General features: G+C 38.1%; 2 protein-coding genes across 6 annotated transcripts; both read right to left on the bottom strand.

Annotated features, from left to right (window-relative positions):
* Nucleotides 1-5,178: 5,178 nt before the first annotated feature.
* Nucleotides 5,179-9,025, bottom strand: LOC147542272 (uncharacterized). The gene is made up of 3 exons (XM_086636945.1): nt 6,096-9,025; nt 5,863-5,953; nt 5,179-5,776 (listed from the first exon to the last, which is right to left on the bottom strand). The coding sequence occupies exons 1-3, from the start codon at nt 8,537-8,539 to the stop codon at nt 5,384-5,386; spliced, it is 2,928 nt and encodes a 975-aa protein (XP_086493071.1). The 5' UTR covers nt 8,540-9,025; the 3' UTR covers nt 5,179-5,383.
* A 2,703-nt stretch (nt 9,026-11,728) lies between these two features.
* On the bottom strand, nt 11,729-17,972 carry LOC147542271 (homeobox-leucine zipper protein ROC2-like). Of its 5 annotated transcripts, none has more exons than XM_086638316.1 (13): nt 17,570-17,970; nt 16,895-17,004; nt 16,468-16,748; nt 16,228-16,345; nt 15,766-15,954; nt 15,205-15,642; nt 14,996-15,097; nt 14,698-14,898; nt 14,425-14,596; nt 13,993-14,264; nt 13,584-13,679; nt 13,105-13,478; nt 11,729-12,151 (listed from the first exon to the last, which is right to left on the bottom strand). In XM_086638316.1, exons 3-12 carry the CDS (start codon nt 16,692-16,694, stop codon nt 13,125-13,127), a joined length of 2,169 nt encoding a protein of 722 aa, XP_086494442.1. In that variant the 5' UTR covers nt 16,695-16,748; nt 16,895-17,004; nt 17,570-17,970; the 3' UTR covers nt 11,729-12,151; nt 13,105-13,124. The 5 variants fall into 5 exon arrangements, with proteins under 5 accessions (XP_086494442.1, XP_086494444.1, XP_086494441.1 ...); XM_086638318.1 differs by having other exon boundaries at nt 11,729-12,093; XM_086638315.1 differs by having other exon boundaries at nt 16,895-17,423; nt 17,570-17,844.
* Nucleotides 17,973-18,301: the final 329 nt, after the last annotated feature.

Genomic DNA, 18,301 nt, shown 5'->3' with positions numbered 1-18,301 from the left:
AGACGGTTTAGAATTGTCCACCGTCGCAAACAATATTTGGGACGTACAGCGTCTGTTCACAGCAATTTTCAATCTGTCCCTAAAGATATGCAAGAATTCCCCCTCTTTAACATTCGGTATAATTAATATATGTCCCTAAAAATTTGACGGTGATTCTTTAGCTTGTTTTTGTGACAGTTAAAAGGTGTCCCTATAAGATCGACGATGATTTTCAATTGCCTATAATTAATACAGTTAATATTCATCCACAAATTTGGTTGGGAGTTTTCCACTCAATAATTAATGTTATACGAAAGATAAAAAATTTCCTTAAAACAATTTTAAAAGTACAATTCCCATTAACATTTTTAGAGAAGTACACCGACGAAATTCACAAGCCTTGAAAAAAAATTCAACCAAAATAACAGAATAGACTAAGAACTCATTCACAAGAAGATGAAATTTTATTAAAAATAAATTACATCCTCTCTTTTCTTTCTTGTTGTAGGGGAAAACATAGAAACACCATTAACATATCATCATCTTAGTAGAGCACCATCCTATCCCTGTCATGGACATAAAAAAAAAAACAACGAAAGCTATTAGTTTATTACCTTTTCCGAAATTTAGGACACGACAATATATATACATAATAAGGGTAAAAGTGGTACTCAAGTCAACAATTCCTACCCAGGGAAATATTCTCATATATATCTCCAAGATATAGATACACTAGAATTAGGATTATTTCTATGTTTACATTATTTATTTCCAAGCATTGTAATTCTCTTCTATTATAAATAAACATGGAGGTATATGGTTTTCCTCACCCAAAACCTAAATCTTTCATGGTATCTGAGCCTAAAAGACTTTACCAAGTAGAGTTTCGATCCTATCTAGCTTCCGCTAACCGGCGGCGGTAGGCGCTTCTATGACTACCGTCCGCCGGAATCATAGATATTTTTTGTTCTCTTTTATTTTCTTCTCTAGTTTTTTAATTAGTTTAGTTTATACTTCACAATAAATTTAGTGAAGGTTTACAATCGAAGTTTTTGATGTTTTTCCAATAAGATTTCAATGGTGGAGATTCTAGTTATCAATAGTATCGGTTATGGGTTTGGGAGGTTTTTGTTATCAATGATGGACGAATTATTTATAAAGGGAATGGGATATTCAATCTTAATGAGCTTTGTGGATAGACTTAAATTGGTGTTCAAGAAAGTGTAGGGTTAATTCATTATTGGTGCAAGACGGTAAGAAAAACAAAGTGGTGGTTTTCTTTTTTGCCGATCGATAATATCGGCCATCGTTATTTGTCTTATTTGGAGTGCAAGGTTGCTGCCTCCTCGTCGGTGTTTTGTCAGTTTGTCTTCACAAGGCAGACGTCTCATGTTGTTGCCATGAGCCTCTGAACCTAGAATGGTTATGCTCACTAAGTGCAACCTTTCTCGTTGTTACTATGTCATGTTTGTTCGTTGTTACTGCTGTAATATTTCTATCGATCTTCACCAAAAATAAAAATTTCTTCATCAACCAATTCAATGATTGTCTTAATGAAGAATGTGTCAAGGAATCGTCTCATCAAGTTATTTCCCAAATTGAACTTTCGGTTTGATCCTCCGTTCAATTTGCGGGAGGGTAATAAGGGTAAAAGTGGTACTCAAGTCAACAATTCCTACCCAGGGAAATATTCTCATATATATCTCCAAGATATAGATACACTAGAATTAGGATTATTTCTATGTTTACATTATTTATTTCCAAGCATTGTAATTCTCTTCTATTATAAATAAACATGGAGGTATATGGTTTTCCTCACCCAAAACCTAAATCTTTCAATACAAACATGTCAAAACCTCTATAAAATTGTTAAAAGAGCAAACATTTACACACAAAATCTTCTTAAAAGTTGTAGCTTCACAATAAGTTCGTGTGTACTGCTCTAGTAATCTAACAAACATACTCTCACAGGTTGTGTTGCATGTAGAAGAGAGTTCTTTGGCATATATCTTATTCAACTATCACCAATGCATCGTTGATCACCAGGAAGTTGATAGTCAAAAACATAAGTTACATTGATATCCTATATATCGCCTACAAAAATGACTATGGCCTCTATACGACGCAATAGTTCTTGTGAGATCAACTACTTAGACAGTGATAGCATTGACTTGGCTAAAGGATATTGTGTTTGCTCAGGTGTGAACCCTTTAAATCACTCATTCAGACCTCGAAAGTAAAACATCATCTGAAAGAAAGGATCTAGAGGCAACGATAGCTGATTTTATAGAGGAAATTGGTTCACTGAGTATCCAGAAAAGCGAACTAGAAAAGAAGTTAAAAGCTAAATCTGATGAGGCTGATAAGTTAATAGATGAGATTTTCAGTTTCAACTTCAGGAAAACGGCTTGGGAAAACAAATCGACTAATTGAAGCAAGAGTTAAGTGGATCAACAGATGCATTACAAGGAGCTACAGAAAACGAAAAACATTTTATAAGGAACACTTTAAGTTTCTAAAAAAGAGAAAACAAAAGAATCTGTTAAAGACGAACAAAATTCAAAGAGATTGAAATGATGTAGGAAAATCAATTAGATTTACTTTCAGAGATTTCACGGTTAAAAGACGAGAAAAGAAATTTGTAGTATCTTTTAATGTCAAGAATGTATCAAACCTTGGTTCTTTATCAAGAAAATAATCATAATTCTCATTAGTTCCCGCAGATAATGAACTCAACCATCTGTGTTAGAGTAGGAAATGAAATACATAATAGTCTAAATTTTTTTGTTATCTTTCTAGCGATGGCTAAATCAGAGGTAGAACCACGAATGTTCTATCGATTGTTCTGGTTAAATGAAAGACATAACAGTCTTAAAATCTACTGATAATAATAAAATACAAAGATAGCAAAAAAAATACTTTGATGTCACCCTACCAGAATCTCGTTTTCTTAATTTGAAGAATAAGAAGAGGAAGAAGAAAAACGAACCTGAATGTGAAGACTTACAGCAGAAACGCTAGAAGATAAACTTTGGATCGATCAACCCTGCTTCACGGCTCGGGCAGTACTTCGTTCTTCTTGTTGTTTCATCATCCCATACTGAGTACGAACCCTGACCACTTGATGAGTGGTTGACGGGATAGCTTGAATTTGGTGGATGCACCACCTATGGCGTTTGTTGGGGAGGGAACATCCACTACTATGAACCGGGTTATCAGCACCACGTCCCCTGCCTGTTAACGCAAGACAATCTCGCCTACCGGTTTTGATGTTGCATCATTGAACCCAATTAAAGGGGTTGAAGTTGGACTGAGATCCTCTTTTCCATAGCACAGAATGTTGGGTAGAACAGACTGTCGGCACTGCTGCCACCATCAATCATAATCGTTCGGATCTCCCAGACTCCGATCTGCATGGAGACCACTAGAGCATCATAGTCAAGGGTTTTTACTCCCACTAGGTCTTGGTCAGAAAAGACCATCAACGATTCGGTGGAGATCACCTTCAAAGTCTGATTTTTCCGGCGAATGGGAACTCCCTTTGCAGGAATATTTAGAAAGAGAAGGGAGGATTTTTTTTAAGAGAGAGAAAGAGAAGAGTTAAAAAAAATATATTTGTGTTGAAGGTCGTCGGCCGAAAAAAATTTCGCCCAGCGACCTTCGTCAGAGAAGAAAGAGGTGAGGTGGAGAGAGATATTTCCTAAGTAAATTTATTTTCAAAATATATTAATGGGAGGGGTAGTTATGGCATTTACATGAAAATAAGGGACCAAATTTGAATTTACAGAAAATAAGGGGTCATAAAGGAAGCTGGTCACAAAGTAGGAGGCCAAATAGGAATTAACTCAAACAAAATAGGGTTAATTCCGTTTTGGCCCCCGATTTGTGACCAACTCGCCGTTTTGGCCCCCATAAGTGTCCGGCAGTTCGTTTTGGCCCCAAAACCAATTTTTCGGGCAGTGCTGACATCATCGTTGCATAAGCAATATAATCCTATACCCAAAATACCCCTCTGACCGAATCCCCCTTTCCCAGGTAAATCTTCAGCCGTCACATCCCTCTCAAATCCCTTCGGCCATTTAATGCTTCCCTTCCCTTCCCAAGTAAACTTTCCCTCTTTCATTACTCTTTTCTTCTCAACTTCATTACTCTTTCTTCACCTCAACTCATCAGTCAATACAGGAAACCCTAAACCCTATTTCTTCTTCTTTCTTCATCTTAATTCGTTCAGTCAATACTCAACTTCATTGACTGATTTTCTTATTTCTTCATTTTAATTTAACCCCTCTTTCTTCATCTTCTTCAACCCCTCTTTCTTCATCTTCTTCAACCCCTCTTTCTTCATATTTCTTCATCTTCTTCACCAACCTTGGGGCGGCAAGAGATGGGCGGCAGTTCTTCATCCCCACCAATAAGTTTCAAAGTTTCCTGTCAAATGTGTGATGAACCATTTCACTCAGCAATTGAATGTCCTTGGGTTTACAGTCAGTGCAAAAACCCCAAATGCATTGGCATCAGACGACTTGAGGTTGCTAAAACTAGAGAAGGTAGGGTTAGGAAATACCTTAGTTGTCAATTTCATACCTGTCTTGGTTTCCAGTGGCTTGATGAAGCCAAAGATGAAGAAAGAGTCGAACAGAAAAAGGTAGAGATAAATCAACAGAAATCCCCTCCACAACAATTATTGAAAGATCTTGGTTCTTATGGCAAAGTTGGAGCATGCTTTTGTTGTGGTCTTCATGATCACTGGGCGAAAGATTGTCCATGGGTAGACACCCCCTGCCCAAGATCAAACTGCCGAGGTAGGAGGAAAATTCGAACATCCTTAACAGATCTGAATTTTGAAAAGAAATTTTTTTCTTGTGTTGTTTGCAACAAGTTCGATTGGGTTGAAGATTGGGTTGATAAGACTAAAGCAAGCAAAGCAAAGATGGTTACTATCCAAGATCCATCATATGATCAAATGTGTAAGAAGTTTAAGGATTTGGTTTGAGATTGGGCCAAATGGGAAATGGGGGCCAAACTGTAATTGTTATGCACGTTTGATTATGTGTCTGTTTAATTGTTACTATCCAAGTTATTATGTTTCTCTTTCATTGTTATGTATCTCTTTTTTTGTTAACCAAGTTATTATGTTAGTAAGTGTCTTCAAATAAACAAGTCATAAAACTGAAATTGGGGCCAAAATGAAATACAACAGATAAAACTGCCTGAAATAAGTCATAAAACTATCTTCAACCAGTAACTGTCTGAATACATCCATCCACAAAATACCATATGATCAAAGTCAAAACATAATTAACCCATAAGCAAACACAAAACAATGTCTGGGATAAAACACAAACCCATAAGCAAACACAACCACAAAATGCCCCACAAAAACCCCTTTCTTGAAACAAACATATTAGTCAGACACCCTTGGGTTACTACGGGTCCCTGGCCGTCTTCCCCTCCTTGCACCTCCACTGGTCTCCTGTTGTGGTACCTGCTGCTCAGTTTCAGCTCGTGCGCTTGTGCTACTACGACCCCCTCTTCCCCTTTGAGTACTACCTCGACTAGCCTGAGATTGCTGCTGACTTTGTTCTTGACTACCAGCCCTTCTACTTGAAGATGCCTGCCCTGATGTGGAAGATGTGGGTCCTCTGCAAGATCTTTTGTTATGTCCATGACTCCCACAAGTGCTGCAATAATAACCACGAACATTACCACCCTGCTTCTCTGAAGCATCTCTCCTCCTCTGAGTTCTAGGTCTCCCTGCTGGCCTGGTCATTCTTGGGGGTTTGACAACATATCGAGGCTACAAGGATAGAAGGATACACTGTTATCAATTCTTCTATATTACCAAACAAACACGTCCGAAATAAATATAGGAAAGTAATTTACCAGCCCCCATGTTGCCTCATCTGGGATTGGCACAACCCGATGACCATACGTCGCTTTATAAGCTTTGACAGTATAATAGTAGCTACAATACCTATGACAAAGGAACATGTGAACCAAAACAGATAAACAGGGCCAAGAAGAAATTGGGGCCAAAATGGAAATTGGGGCCAAAATGGAAATGGGGCCAAAATGGAAATGGGGCCAAAAAGGAAATAATGCGTAATTGGACTTACTTGGTAAGATCTTCTCTTCTAGGCACCAATACAGCGAGAGCATGCACACAAGGTAATCCTGATATTTGCCACGCACAACAGGTGCACGTTTGATTACCCAAATCCACTTGCCATCGAACTCCAGTCCTCACGTTCACATTCCAGTAGTTCTCATCAGAGGGTTGGACATAGTAATGCCTGATAGACTTTTTGAGCTTTTCGAGTAAGGCTTTAACCTTTGGCACCAACCCATTCTCTGGCCAGTCTTTCGCCTGCATTCGTCTCCTGTAGTATGTGGCCATGACCATTAACCAGTACTTCTCAACCATGTTGCATAGGGGTTTGTCTCTAAGCTTCATAATCTTACTATTAAAACTCTCAGAAAAGTTGTTGGTGATGAAAATGCACTTCGAATCAGTATCGAAGTGTGACCTTGCCCATGAAGAAGGAGTTTCCCTCTCTAACCATTGTTTTGCAACCGGACTAACAGATTGTAATACTGTCATCCATCTGTTAAAATCTGTAACTGAATAAGACCTTGCCGCATTCCAGACAATTTCCTCAAGATGAAGCCCAGGGTGGACTTGCTTGAAATTCTTATACATGTGACGGAAACAATACCTGTGTCTTCCATTACCAAAGACAGTATCAACAGCTTGAATCAGACCTTTCTGCCGGTCAGATAATATGGTCAGTGGTTTCTCGTGTCGTCGCAATTGTGGACCCACTGCCTGTAAAAAAGATAACCATGTCTCCTTGCATTCGTTTCTACATATGTAGATAGCTATTGGAAAAATTCCATTTGTAGCATCTACTCCCAAAACAGATAAACAAACACCGGCATATTTGCCCTTCAAGAAACAACCATCAAGACCCAAAACTGGTCTACATCCTTTAATAAATCCTTCAATAGATACTCGAAAACAAACACACATACCTGTAAAGGATTCTATCATATCATGTCTTGATACTGTAGCTATACTTCCTCTGTTTGATATAAGTATCTGTCTTGCCAACTCAGGTGCAAGTCTGTACCCTTCTTCAAAGTTCCCATTAATTCGCTCTACCATTTTAGTTCTGGCAACCCAAGCTTTCTTGTAATTGACATTCACACCATGATGAGTTTTTACCCAGGCCTGTATGTTCTCCGGAGTTAGATCCGGATTTTGAGCAAAGGATTCCATCAGTTTATGAGCAATCCAATTTGAAGTAACCATTGGATTTTTATCATCTTGATCTGCAGTACATGTATGCTCAAAGTTAGCATGGGTGAGCTTGTACGTGTGCTTATCACTCAGCTGCGGTACGTACACAAACCAGTCACATCCCCTTTCTTTACATATAAATCTCAACCTTCTTGTTTCATTTTTTACCTGTTTATATGCAAATTGATTGTCAATTGCATTGTTTCTAATTGCTACTCGAGCCTGTTCAATCGTTGGCCAAGTCTGACCAATATACAAGTCATTTCCAATTTGGCCCCCAATTCCATTTTGGCCCCCTTCTTCATCTGTATTGTACAAGTCATCTTCTGCATAAAATGATCCAGAATCTTCAAATCTTGGATCATAATGATCCTCTTGTTCACCATCTTCACCATCACTAGAGTATAAACCCTCTCCCTCATCCGACTCTTCCCCATTCGAATGATATCTTTCTTCTGGGTTTACATCATCACCAAAGTCTGGACATTCGTTTTCTTCTACAGTTGTGGAAGGGGTCGTTTGTGATCGACCCTGTGAACTGCCTTCAAATACCTCTGACTGTAAAGAACTGAGTAAGGCATCACTTACTCCCACCATATCTCTGAGAGTAGCCCTCCACTGATCAGAATCAGACATCATAAACTCATCCCAATCAAGTGATGCCCAGTCAAAATCATTCCCAGATTGGCGCCCAGTTTGAGTACCATGTTCCATCTGGTCCCCTTCAACATTTTCAGACTCATTTTGGACTTCCATCTGATCGACTCTTTCAGATTGGCGCCCAGTTTGAGTACCATCTTCCATCTGGTCCCCTTCAACATTTTCAGACTCATTTTGGACTTCCATCTGATCAATTCTTTCAGACTCCATCTCCTCATCACTTGGATCCAACACGATCACTGGTGGTTCAGACATGCAAGGAAGATCGATCACTGGACGATTTCTAACAGCAACTTGTTTAGGATATGTGATTGGTTTACCACCCCAGTGACGATTTTTCCTCGTCAAACACTTTGATTTAGTCCTAGGTTGTGTTGGTGGTGGAGGGATTTCAGGCCAGTCGATGTAAACATACATATGACAAATATTTTCAAAATCCTTAGGAATCCCAACTTCAACCAAAGTATTCAGACTTGTATCATCCATAATCTGAAGAAGTTCTATTTCGAATAGACCAACCCGATTCTCAATCTCTACAAGAGACCAGACTTCCATGGTAACACATCCTTCTAGCCCTAACTTCTTACCAATGATATCCATCAGACGAAGCAACGTCAGTCTTTTTGAAAGAGGAACTTGAATGTCTGGCAACAGGAATATATCCCCCCCCAATGTAATCAGACGGACTCACATTAAGCATGTCTACGTTTTCCTTCCACTCGCCATCATAATGAACGATGATGTTGATAATCTTCGACATTTTTAACTAAGATTTTCAGAGGTTTTGATAGAAAAGAAAACTGATGAAAGAGAAGACGAGAAAAACAGTAATGAAAGAGAAGATAAGAAGAAGAAAGGGTAAAGAAAGAGAAGATGAGTTAAAAGAGAATAAGAGATTTCTCTGTAACTGCTGCCTAGGGAAGGGAAAGTTTGGTTGGGAAGGTAAGGGCGGCATTTAATAGCCGAACGGATATTTGAGAGGGATGTGACGGCTGAAGATTTACCTGGGAAAGGGGGGATTCGGTCAGAGGGGTATTTTGGGTACAGGATTATATTGCTTATGCAACGATGATGTCAGCACTGCCCGAAAAATTGGTTTTGGGGCCAAAACGAACTGCCGGACACTTATGGGGGCCAAAACGGCGAGTTGGTCACAAATCGGGGGCCAAAACGGAATTAACCCAACAAAATATTTCAAATTTGTATTACCTTCCAAAACTTTGTACTACATATAATTGTTTTATTTCCCCAAATCACCCACTATGGAAAACACAAAAAATTAAGGGATATTTAGCGTTTGGGTCAAGGATAAGTACTGGTTTTAGTGTTTAGGTCACAAGTTTGTTCGTTATAGGGTCTGGGTCACGGACTAACCATTGACCACGTTGACTAATGACGCAGTTAACTAGCGTCATTAGTCAACGGGTCATTGGTTAGTCCGTGACCCAGACCCTAAAGTCGGTACTTATCCTTGACCCAAACCCTAAATAGCGTCGCTGTGAGCCGTTCCAAAGACGGAAATAAATTTGAACGCATTAAAATCACAAAAAGGATTTGAACATCAATTCTTTCAGGTCTTAAAATTGATGGATCAATTTGGTCTTTGTTGTTCATAGTAATCACCATGATTCTTTCTTCAACCAAGTAGAGAAAATTTCGTCCATGAAATTCAAAATTGCTGATAAACTTATAGATGTTGATTTCTCATTCAAATATAGATCTAAATCTTTAATAAAAGTAACTAATCGTTTTGTTGGTTGAAGAAGAAGCATTTTTAGGTCAGAATCATCAGTAACATTTGATATATTTATAACGTAGTTCTGGAATTTAGCCATGGCGGAAACGAATGATGATTTTCCAGTTTATGGAAGACCGAAGAAGATAGCTTTGTTTCCAAAAAAGACGTAATTGATGATAAAATTATTTTAATTTCATAAAAGATTCTAGATCTGATTTTACCTTGTTTTTTAGATGTGAATCCATGGCAATTGTATCGAAAGTTGTTAGATGAGTAAATGAACAGATCTTCACCTTTTATTATGAAAAGGGGGGAAAAGCTAGGGTTTTCTGAAGTTGGGGGTTTTCCAAGGTTCTTGAGAGTTAGGGTTTAAGAGAGCTTGAAAATAGGGAAAGAGAGAGAGAGATGACCGGCAAAAGCTTGGCCGACCGGCCAATGCTTACGCCAACACGGGAAGGAGTTGAGCTCGGCTCATGGAAGGTGGCAGCAGCTTGGACGTTCATGGAAGCACCCTCGAGTTTGGGATTTCAAGGGACTAACTCGGTTTTCATGGCAGCAACAAATGGGACTTAGAACGGCCCACATCAGCTCGTGTTTAGTGTTTGGGTCAAGGATAAATACCGGCTTTAGGGTCTGGGTCACGGACTAACCATTGACCATGTTGACTAATGACGGTAGTTAGCTATCGTCATTAGTCGAGGGGTCAACTGTTAGTCCGTGACCCAGACCCTATAACGGACAAACTTGTGACCTAAACACTAAAACCGGTACTTATCCTTGACCCAAACACTAAATATCCCAAAAATTAATTGTTAATGGAAAGAAGAAAGTTAACAATGTTAACAAGTAATTAATGTTTGGGAAGTTTTATAAGGCCCCCCATTCTTGTTGAAAGGGCCCCTCCATGTGAATTCGGTGCACTAAATTTGAATTTACAGAAAATAAGGGGTCATAAAGGAAGCTGGTCACAAAGTAGGAGGCCAAATAGGAATTAATTCAAACAAAATATTTCAAATTTGTATTACCTTCCAAAACTTGGTACTACATATAATTGTTTTATTTCCCCAAATCACCCACCATGGAAAACACAAAAAATTAATTGTTAATGGAAAGAAGAAAGTTAACAATATTAACAAGTAATTAATGTTTGGGAACTTTTATAAGGCCCCCCATTCTTGTTGAAAGGGCCCCTCCATGTAAATTCGGTACGAGTGCACCGAATTCACAAGAAAACATTCAACACGAGCCCACCGAATTCACAAGAGACCATTCGGTATGAATCCACCGCATTCATAACAAATATTCGGTATGAGTCCACCTAAAGTCGCTCTAATAAATTATTTTTGTAAATTCGGTGAACTCGTACCGAATTGTAAATTCGGTGGACTTGTACCAAATACATAAGAGAGACCCTTTTAATAAGAATGGGGACCTTATAAAACTTCCTTGTATGTTTTTGGGACCACATTCTAATACTAAAAGAATTTGTCCCCTATATGAGTTGCCTACTAGTTCTCAAGTGTTGAAAGCAAGGGGTTCCCAAAAACGGGTTTTTCATTTCATTTGAGGCAAGATCCTGGTATGCTTCTGTGACATCATGACCGATCAAGTCATTCAAGACAAACGACAGTTTCTTCAAGACAAACGACAGTTTCTTCAAGACAATACTTTCACCAAATATCAACATATTTCAGCAACAAAGTTTGTTTACCGAAGCTAAAATCTGGAGAGAAAATCACATTGTTTGGGTTGAAGAGAACCAACTAGACCTTATGTGTGAAATTTCTTGTTCATTTCTCGTAATTTCTGTCACATTGACTTTTTATGCCAATATGAAGAGATAGTAGCTATTTATTTTTATTTTTTTGCGATTATCAATCTTTTTTTTGGCTCAATCTACCTATCACCTATTTTCTATAGTGGTACATATATTCATTAGCATATCTAACTATCCGACCAAATAAGATATGAACCAAAGTAGTTCAAAAGGGATGCTAAATACCACTCTCATGGTAATCTAGTGAAATTAGTGATCCACATACCACAAAGTATAAAGAAGATGTGATTATTTGAAGTAAAAAACACAAAATCAAAAACACAAACCAAAGTCCATCAAAATAGTTTTTGGAAATGTAAACATGGGTACATCCAAGTCAAACTACAAACACAAAACCCCATAGAGAGTGAATGGGTCTGTACAAACTTCAAACAACTTGAAAAGTCTCTTTTAGCATTAATAGTAGTAGGGAACCAGGAAGTCAATATCCGAACCAATTACCCTTGCAAGGTGGTGAATGAAATTCAGAACCAATTTTACCTTCTCCATACCTTGAAACAAACACCACAAGGCAAGGATGATGCAAGGTGCGTCCTTGACTTCTTCTCTTCTTTGATTTCTTTATTATTTGTTAATACTCTAACAACAAATAACACCATTGAGGAAAAATCCATGAGTGAGACCACCAGAGATTTATCTGTAATAAAGTAACAATGATGTAAAACCCTAAAAAACTTATATACTCTAACTAACAAGTACCAAGCATTAAAAACTTTAAAATCTAATAGAAGTATCGAAGACATGTTAATTTTTTGGTCATCCAACTCAAAACCAATTGTCAAGAAATGGAGAGGATCTGAGAGTTATAATGTTAGTTAAGAGATTATCCCTTTCCCATGTGGGACTATTCTCGCATGCCCCCTCACATATGCTTTCTTTGAGCCTCAAACGTGTTTTTTTTCTTTTCAGTTAACACGTAGCACGTGGGACTTTTACACCTGTCACATGTACGTCTAGCTCTGCTACCATGTTAACTTTGGTCGTCCAACTTACAATCAATTGGCAATGAGTGGAGAAGACAAACATTATATTTTTGGTTAAGGGATTATCCTTAAAAGCATCTCCAATGCAACACTCAACAAAAACTCAACTAATCCAATGTGTCAAGTATGAATTGAGATTCTCTTTCATAGGTGACACTATTGAGATCCTCAATTCAAAATACTTCTCCAATGCAACACTCAAAAAACTCACCATTTACTTTAAATTAACTCTTGTTTATTATTTTAATATATAAAATGATGATGAGGACAGATTGAGATACAACAATAAATGTTAAGATACTCAAAAGAAAACTCAATTGTTGAGTTTACTTTTGAGTATCTCAACATTTATTGTTGCCACATCATATTGAGATTCTAGTTGAGTGTTGCATTGGAGAGTGTTTTGTTGTTAAAAGCTCAAGTAATCCTATGTGTCAAATTGAGTTTTTTCAAGTTGAGTGTTGCATTGGAGATGCTCTAAGAAAGGGATAGTTTGTTAACCCTGAATTTTAGAACAATAGAACTAAGAACCATATGTTAATGAAGAATAAAAAGAATTCAATTCAAACAAATCAGAAAATGTGATCTTTTCAAATTGCAAACTCACCCACAAGTTAGAGCTACCATTCATGCCTCGTCAGTAACTGCAGCTTTAATCCTTTCAATGGTGCAAGCAATGAGGCTATTGACAGTTGCGACCGATCCAAGAGAAAGTTTTGCAGTCGGAACTGAATCAACTAAGATCTGGAATGCGACAGTGAGGAGAGATCCACCAGATCCAACCTCTCCCATTTCACCTCCATGCCCATCAGGAAGTATAGCAAAACCTGAAGGCAGGAGTGGTACATAATCCGGGTCTCCGCCATTTAGAACTGCATTCATTGCAGCGAGATCAACGGGAGCATAAATCACAAAGGATCCTGTCGCATTTGTGCAACTTTCTTGCAATATCAGCATGTTACTCTGGCCAGAATTGGAACCCTGCATTATGACATTTGAGAAGGTCAATCCCACCTACCATGTAGTAATTTGGTTCGGATAGTTTTCTGTATATTTTAATAAATTAACTAAATAGCTGAAACTTACAAGAACACGCAGTAAAGAGACGCAATTTCCTGGGTCTCGACCATTTGCAATGTGTGCCATCTCTTGGGATGCACCGCCATTTGAAAGGATATCCCACTGATAATTGCAGCAAATTTTTGGGATAGATTAACAGTACTAGTAATAATATAGAACCACAAATAATATAAAATTAAAACTTTAGCTTGAAGTTGGAGGTAATCAAACTTGTATCAAGAAAACGGTATAACTTGTGCATTAGTACCCTATTTCGGACTACTACTATGATAACTGCAAGCTAAAATTATGCATTTAAGATGTTTACAAATCAAATGATGAATATTTTGATTTCCAAGGGTGTGACTTGTGAGAGATATGTTTTCAATTTCTGTCATTGATTTATATGAAAGATAACACTAGTAGCGTATTTTACCTCGTTTCGAGAGTTCTCGTCACGGAGGAAATCAAATACCCTCTTCGGTGGAACGGGAAGCCAAAATGAAGTGGCTGCATTAAGTACTATACCAGATGGTCTTCCTGGATCATCTATACTCTTTCTGGTCATCACCCTTACATCCTCAGCTCCACTTCCTGATAATGTAGTCCACGTATGGGTAGTTGAAGCACTCACACCGGCACAGAAGCTCATCACCATTCGCTCTGCGAGCTTCAACATACCCTTTCTTCCTTCTTGACTAGTTATCACTGTTAATGCAAATACAAAACAAAGTTGTGAGGGGTGAAAAGCAGAGGGAAAGAGGAGTCTTAACTTGATGGTAATAGGCGAGTCTAACCAAGAGGCAAAGTAGTCACGTCATATTACTGAATATAGTTATTTGAAGCAAGAAATGGATGATATATTTACCAGCATCCCTGAAAGAAGAATTACTAGCCATAACACTAGCAAGGCGTTCGCACTGCCGATGTAAGGTAGCAAGCCAACGTTTGGCACCGAATGCAAGACCCGAGTTAACCAGCGGTCTATATATATCATGAACTGCTCTATCATCAACTTCTACATGTTCCACCCAAATGACCTAAATTTTTTGACAAACAACATTAATAAGCTCAAAGTAATCAAACGGTAGCTGAAGGAATATGCATTTCCACATTTTTCGGGGTTAACATATACAATCACCTTCAAGTATCCGTTTGGCATCTCTTGAATCACACATCCGGATGGCCTTCTACGGCATCTCATTAGCGGACTAGGTTGTAAATGGTCCAACGAAACATCCACCACTGCCCAAGTCCCATCAGGGTGTTGCTTACAGTACCTAGCAAACAAACTCTCCCGCGTTGGAACAAGAGGTGAGGGAACTTGAAATTCTGCTGACATCTACAAAAATGATCACAAAATAGAGTCGATTACAATTAGACATTGTTCTGAATTCTAAGTAATCTCTCTCTTCTCTCGAGGGGTAACTAGAAAGTACCACTTGCAATGCCCCATTGAAGTTTCCAGCTACACCAGTTGATAAAATTTCTAGAGTGATGGCCCTTGATACTATACTGGAAAATAAGCCAGACCATTGATCCTGATAATCAAACAAAGAATTGAAATGTTCAACAAACGGAGATTCAACCCTTAACTTTACTTAAAAGAAAACTTGGTGGTAGGTAATATATGAATAAGTGACCCTACCACATCCATCAGGATTCCAACAAGGTTAAGGTGGTTCATGATAACTTCAGCACTGTCTCGAGAAGCTTCGGTTTTTAATCCATATGGTTTTGGACCAATTCCTCTTGGGAATGTTCTCATGTACTCATCTTCACTTAGAACCTCAGATGAGCCATTAAGGCCTAGCTCCCACAATGGTTCCCCCATATGCGCCATCTTGATAAGTTCTTCCATTGCTGCGACCGCTAGCTCAACGATAACGGGCTTATCCATTTCAACAACCCTAGGGAAGGGTCTATGGAGGTCGCCTCCACCTCCACCATAAACCTCACCTCCAAGTCCTGATTGGACTACTCCAACCCCGAGATCAAGCCCATTTGAAGGATTGGGAGAAAGAAGCGGGTAGGGAGCCATAGGTTTTCCTACGTACTTTGCAGCTATAGCTGAAATTCTATCAATCTGTAGCAAAACACACAAAAAATGGGTCAAATTATTGTTTTCTCGTAGATATTAGTCGGTAATTTACCAAACATCTCAAAAGCCACAACAAGAATCCAGCTCAATATTTTGTTTAATTATTACCTCTTCCCTAAGTCGAGCATTTTCTATCCTTAAATGATGCTCGTCGAATGACATTTCGCCTATAGAAGTTGGACCACCGCAGTTGATGCATGAGGTATTACTAAGTGCTTCTTTGTACCTCATGTTCTCTACTCGAAGCTTTTCATTCTCAAGCCTCAATTGTGTGTTGTCATGTCGTTCATGTTGAGTCTGCGAAAGGGAAGAGGGCATGTAAATATTACAACCACCGCTACTTTAAATTGTTACTTAATATATAAACCCTAAATTCAACCATTCCAAGAGATATATCTACCAGACGAATCAATCATCTATCTGGAGTGAAAAAGTTCATCAAGAGAGAGAAAGAGAGTTAACACGAAAAATAGAGAACGTTGATTTCGTTGTGGTCTGGAGTAGGCTTTGACTTGCAGCCTCTTCTAGCATTATTCGTTAATGTTTCGGACAGACGTGCAGTTTTTTTACCTTCATTTGCGTACGCTTGTTCTGGAACCAAAATTTGACTTGTAATGGCTCTAACCCTAATTCGCGGCTCAACTCTTTCCTTTGCTTGTCATCTGGATGAGGACACTCTTTGAAAAAACTGAGAGAAAAGTGATACAAAACAGTAGTTAGGATGGTTTGCAACCATCATCTTAGGAGGGGGAGAGAAGGATAGAGAGAGAGAGAGAGAGAGAGAGAGAGAGAGAGAGAGAGAGAGATTACGCTTCCATCTCTTGAATTTGATGTTGTGTATGACGATGGTAACGTTTCTTTTTCCGACTATTGGACGGAGCTTGTTGTTCATCACCTGATGGTCCTTCGAAGTTTTCGCTTCCGGATTTGCTTTCAAATTCATCATCTTTGATCCTTCCAAGATCATTCCCAGAGATGGTGTGTGTTAGCATGTCAAGTGGATTGTGCTGACTGTCAAACATGTTAGGCTGAAACATATTTTTCTACTTAGGGTTTCTCTTGAGTTCTCCAGAGTTACTGGTTTTTAAAACCTAGCCAAAAAAACTGCATGTCAAAAGCTTAACATATTAAAAAGGTAAGTAAATGGAGAAGAAAACTGTTCAAGAAAGAAAACCTAAACAAAGAACTTTCTTTCTCTGTCTAAAACTTGAGTAGAAAAGATGAGCTCTGCTCTAACCTAAACAAAGCATGCATCATCGTCACCGGCGGCACCGAATTATTGTTTTAGAAAAAGCATACTTCAGTTCACTCCTTTGAAACCCTAAAAAACGCTTCTCCACGCAAACCCTAGAAGAAAAAAAAAAGATGAATTTTCTAGATACAAGCAGCAGCTTACGTATAAGTTTTGTTTGTTTTTCTTTCACAACAACTGTTATTAGACTATTGAAGTTGTTGGGTAGTGTTTAATTTGATTCTTTTTTTCTGTGTATTCTGACGAAACCTAATTACAAGTAATGAACATGTAGAGATGACTTTTCACAATATTTTCAAAACTAGGGTTTCAAAGTTCTTGTCTTTTATTCTCTAACTTGACAAAAAAACAAGAATAAGAGAGAGAAAGAGAAAGAGCCTAGAGAGAGAGAGAAAGGGTTGACTCTACTCAGAAATGGGGTTGTCGACAAATAAACCAAAACTTTAATCAAGAAATAACGCCCACGAAGATCTCGGAGAGGATTCACACTCTCTCTCTCTCCCTCTTTCTCTCTCTAAAAAGGAGAAAATAATTTGTTAAAATGGAGAAAGAAGAGCAGAGATTATAACAATGAAAAATCAAGACAGACAAAAAAAAAACTAACACACTGATTATTCAGAAAATTAATCTTTTTAGAGAGAGAATCATTGAGTTTTATACCTACTACTGATAGCTGTTGAAATTTCCGAGTCATGAACGGATCGGATCAGTTTATGGGTAGTCAAGAAAAACTAACACAGTTTTTCTTTTCTGCCGGAGCCCGGAAATTATATATATATATATTCAGGTGAGGTTCATCAATTGTGGATGAGTTTGTTTGTTTGAAGCGGTGGTAAGAAAAAGAGATAGATAGATGATAGAGAGAGAAACAGAAAGAGAGAGAGAGAGAGAGAGGGAAACAGATGGGAGAAGATTTGGCAGTGAGAAGTAATTACGGAGCGTATAGAGATGATGCGATTGCATTTATTGAGAGAGAGGAGAAACGTAAATGCTAAGACAGAGAAAGATAGAGAGAGAGAGAGATGAGGAGGAAGAGATCAAATATTTGAAAAAATTGGTGCAACCGTTCAACTTTTTATACTACGAACTGTTATAACATAAAATACAGTTCTAGTAATAATAACAATTTTTCAATATAAAACTGTGACAATTAATTTTGTGAAAAAACTGTGACAAACTATCTAGTTTTTTTTTTTTTTTCTTTTTTTTTTTTTTTTTTGAAACACTAAAGCCATTAACTCAAATGTATTACAGAGTAGCCCAATAAATGAAACAAAAGTTTAAAAAACGGGACTAAACTGAAATAAAAGTGAACAATGGTAGTAACTAGTAACAAATGCAGTGATACATGGCAAAGCCCACAGAAACTAATTTATTTATACGGAAGTTCAA

The sequence above is a fragment of the Eschscholzia californica genome, unplaced genomic scaffold (genome assembly GCF_041429995.1).
Source record: "Eschscholzia californica isolate CP2 unplaced genomic scaffold, dmEscCali1.0.p SCAF_4, whole genome shotgun sequence".
Classification (NCBI taxonomy): Eukaryota; Viridiplantae; Streptophyta; class Magnoliopsida; order Ranunculales; family Papaveraceae; genus Eschscholzia; species Eschscholzia californica.
Note: the sequence above shows the minus strand (reverse complement) of the source record. Positions and strands in the feature narration are given on the sequence as shown.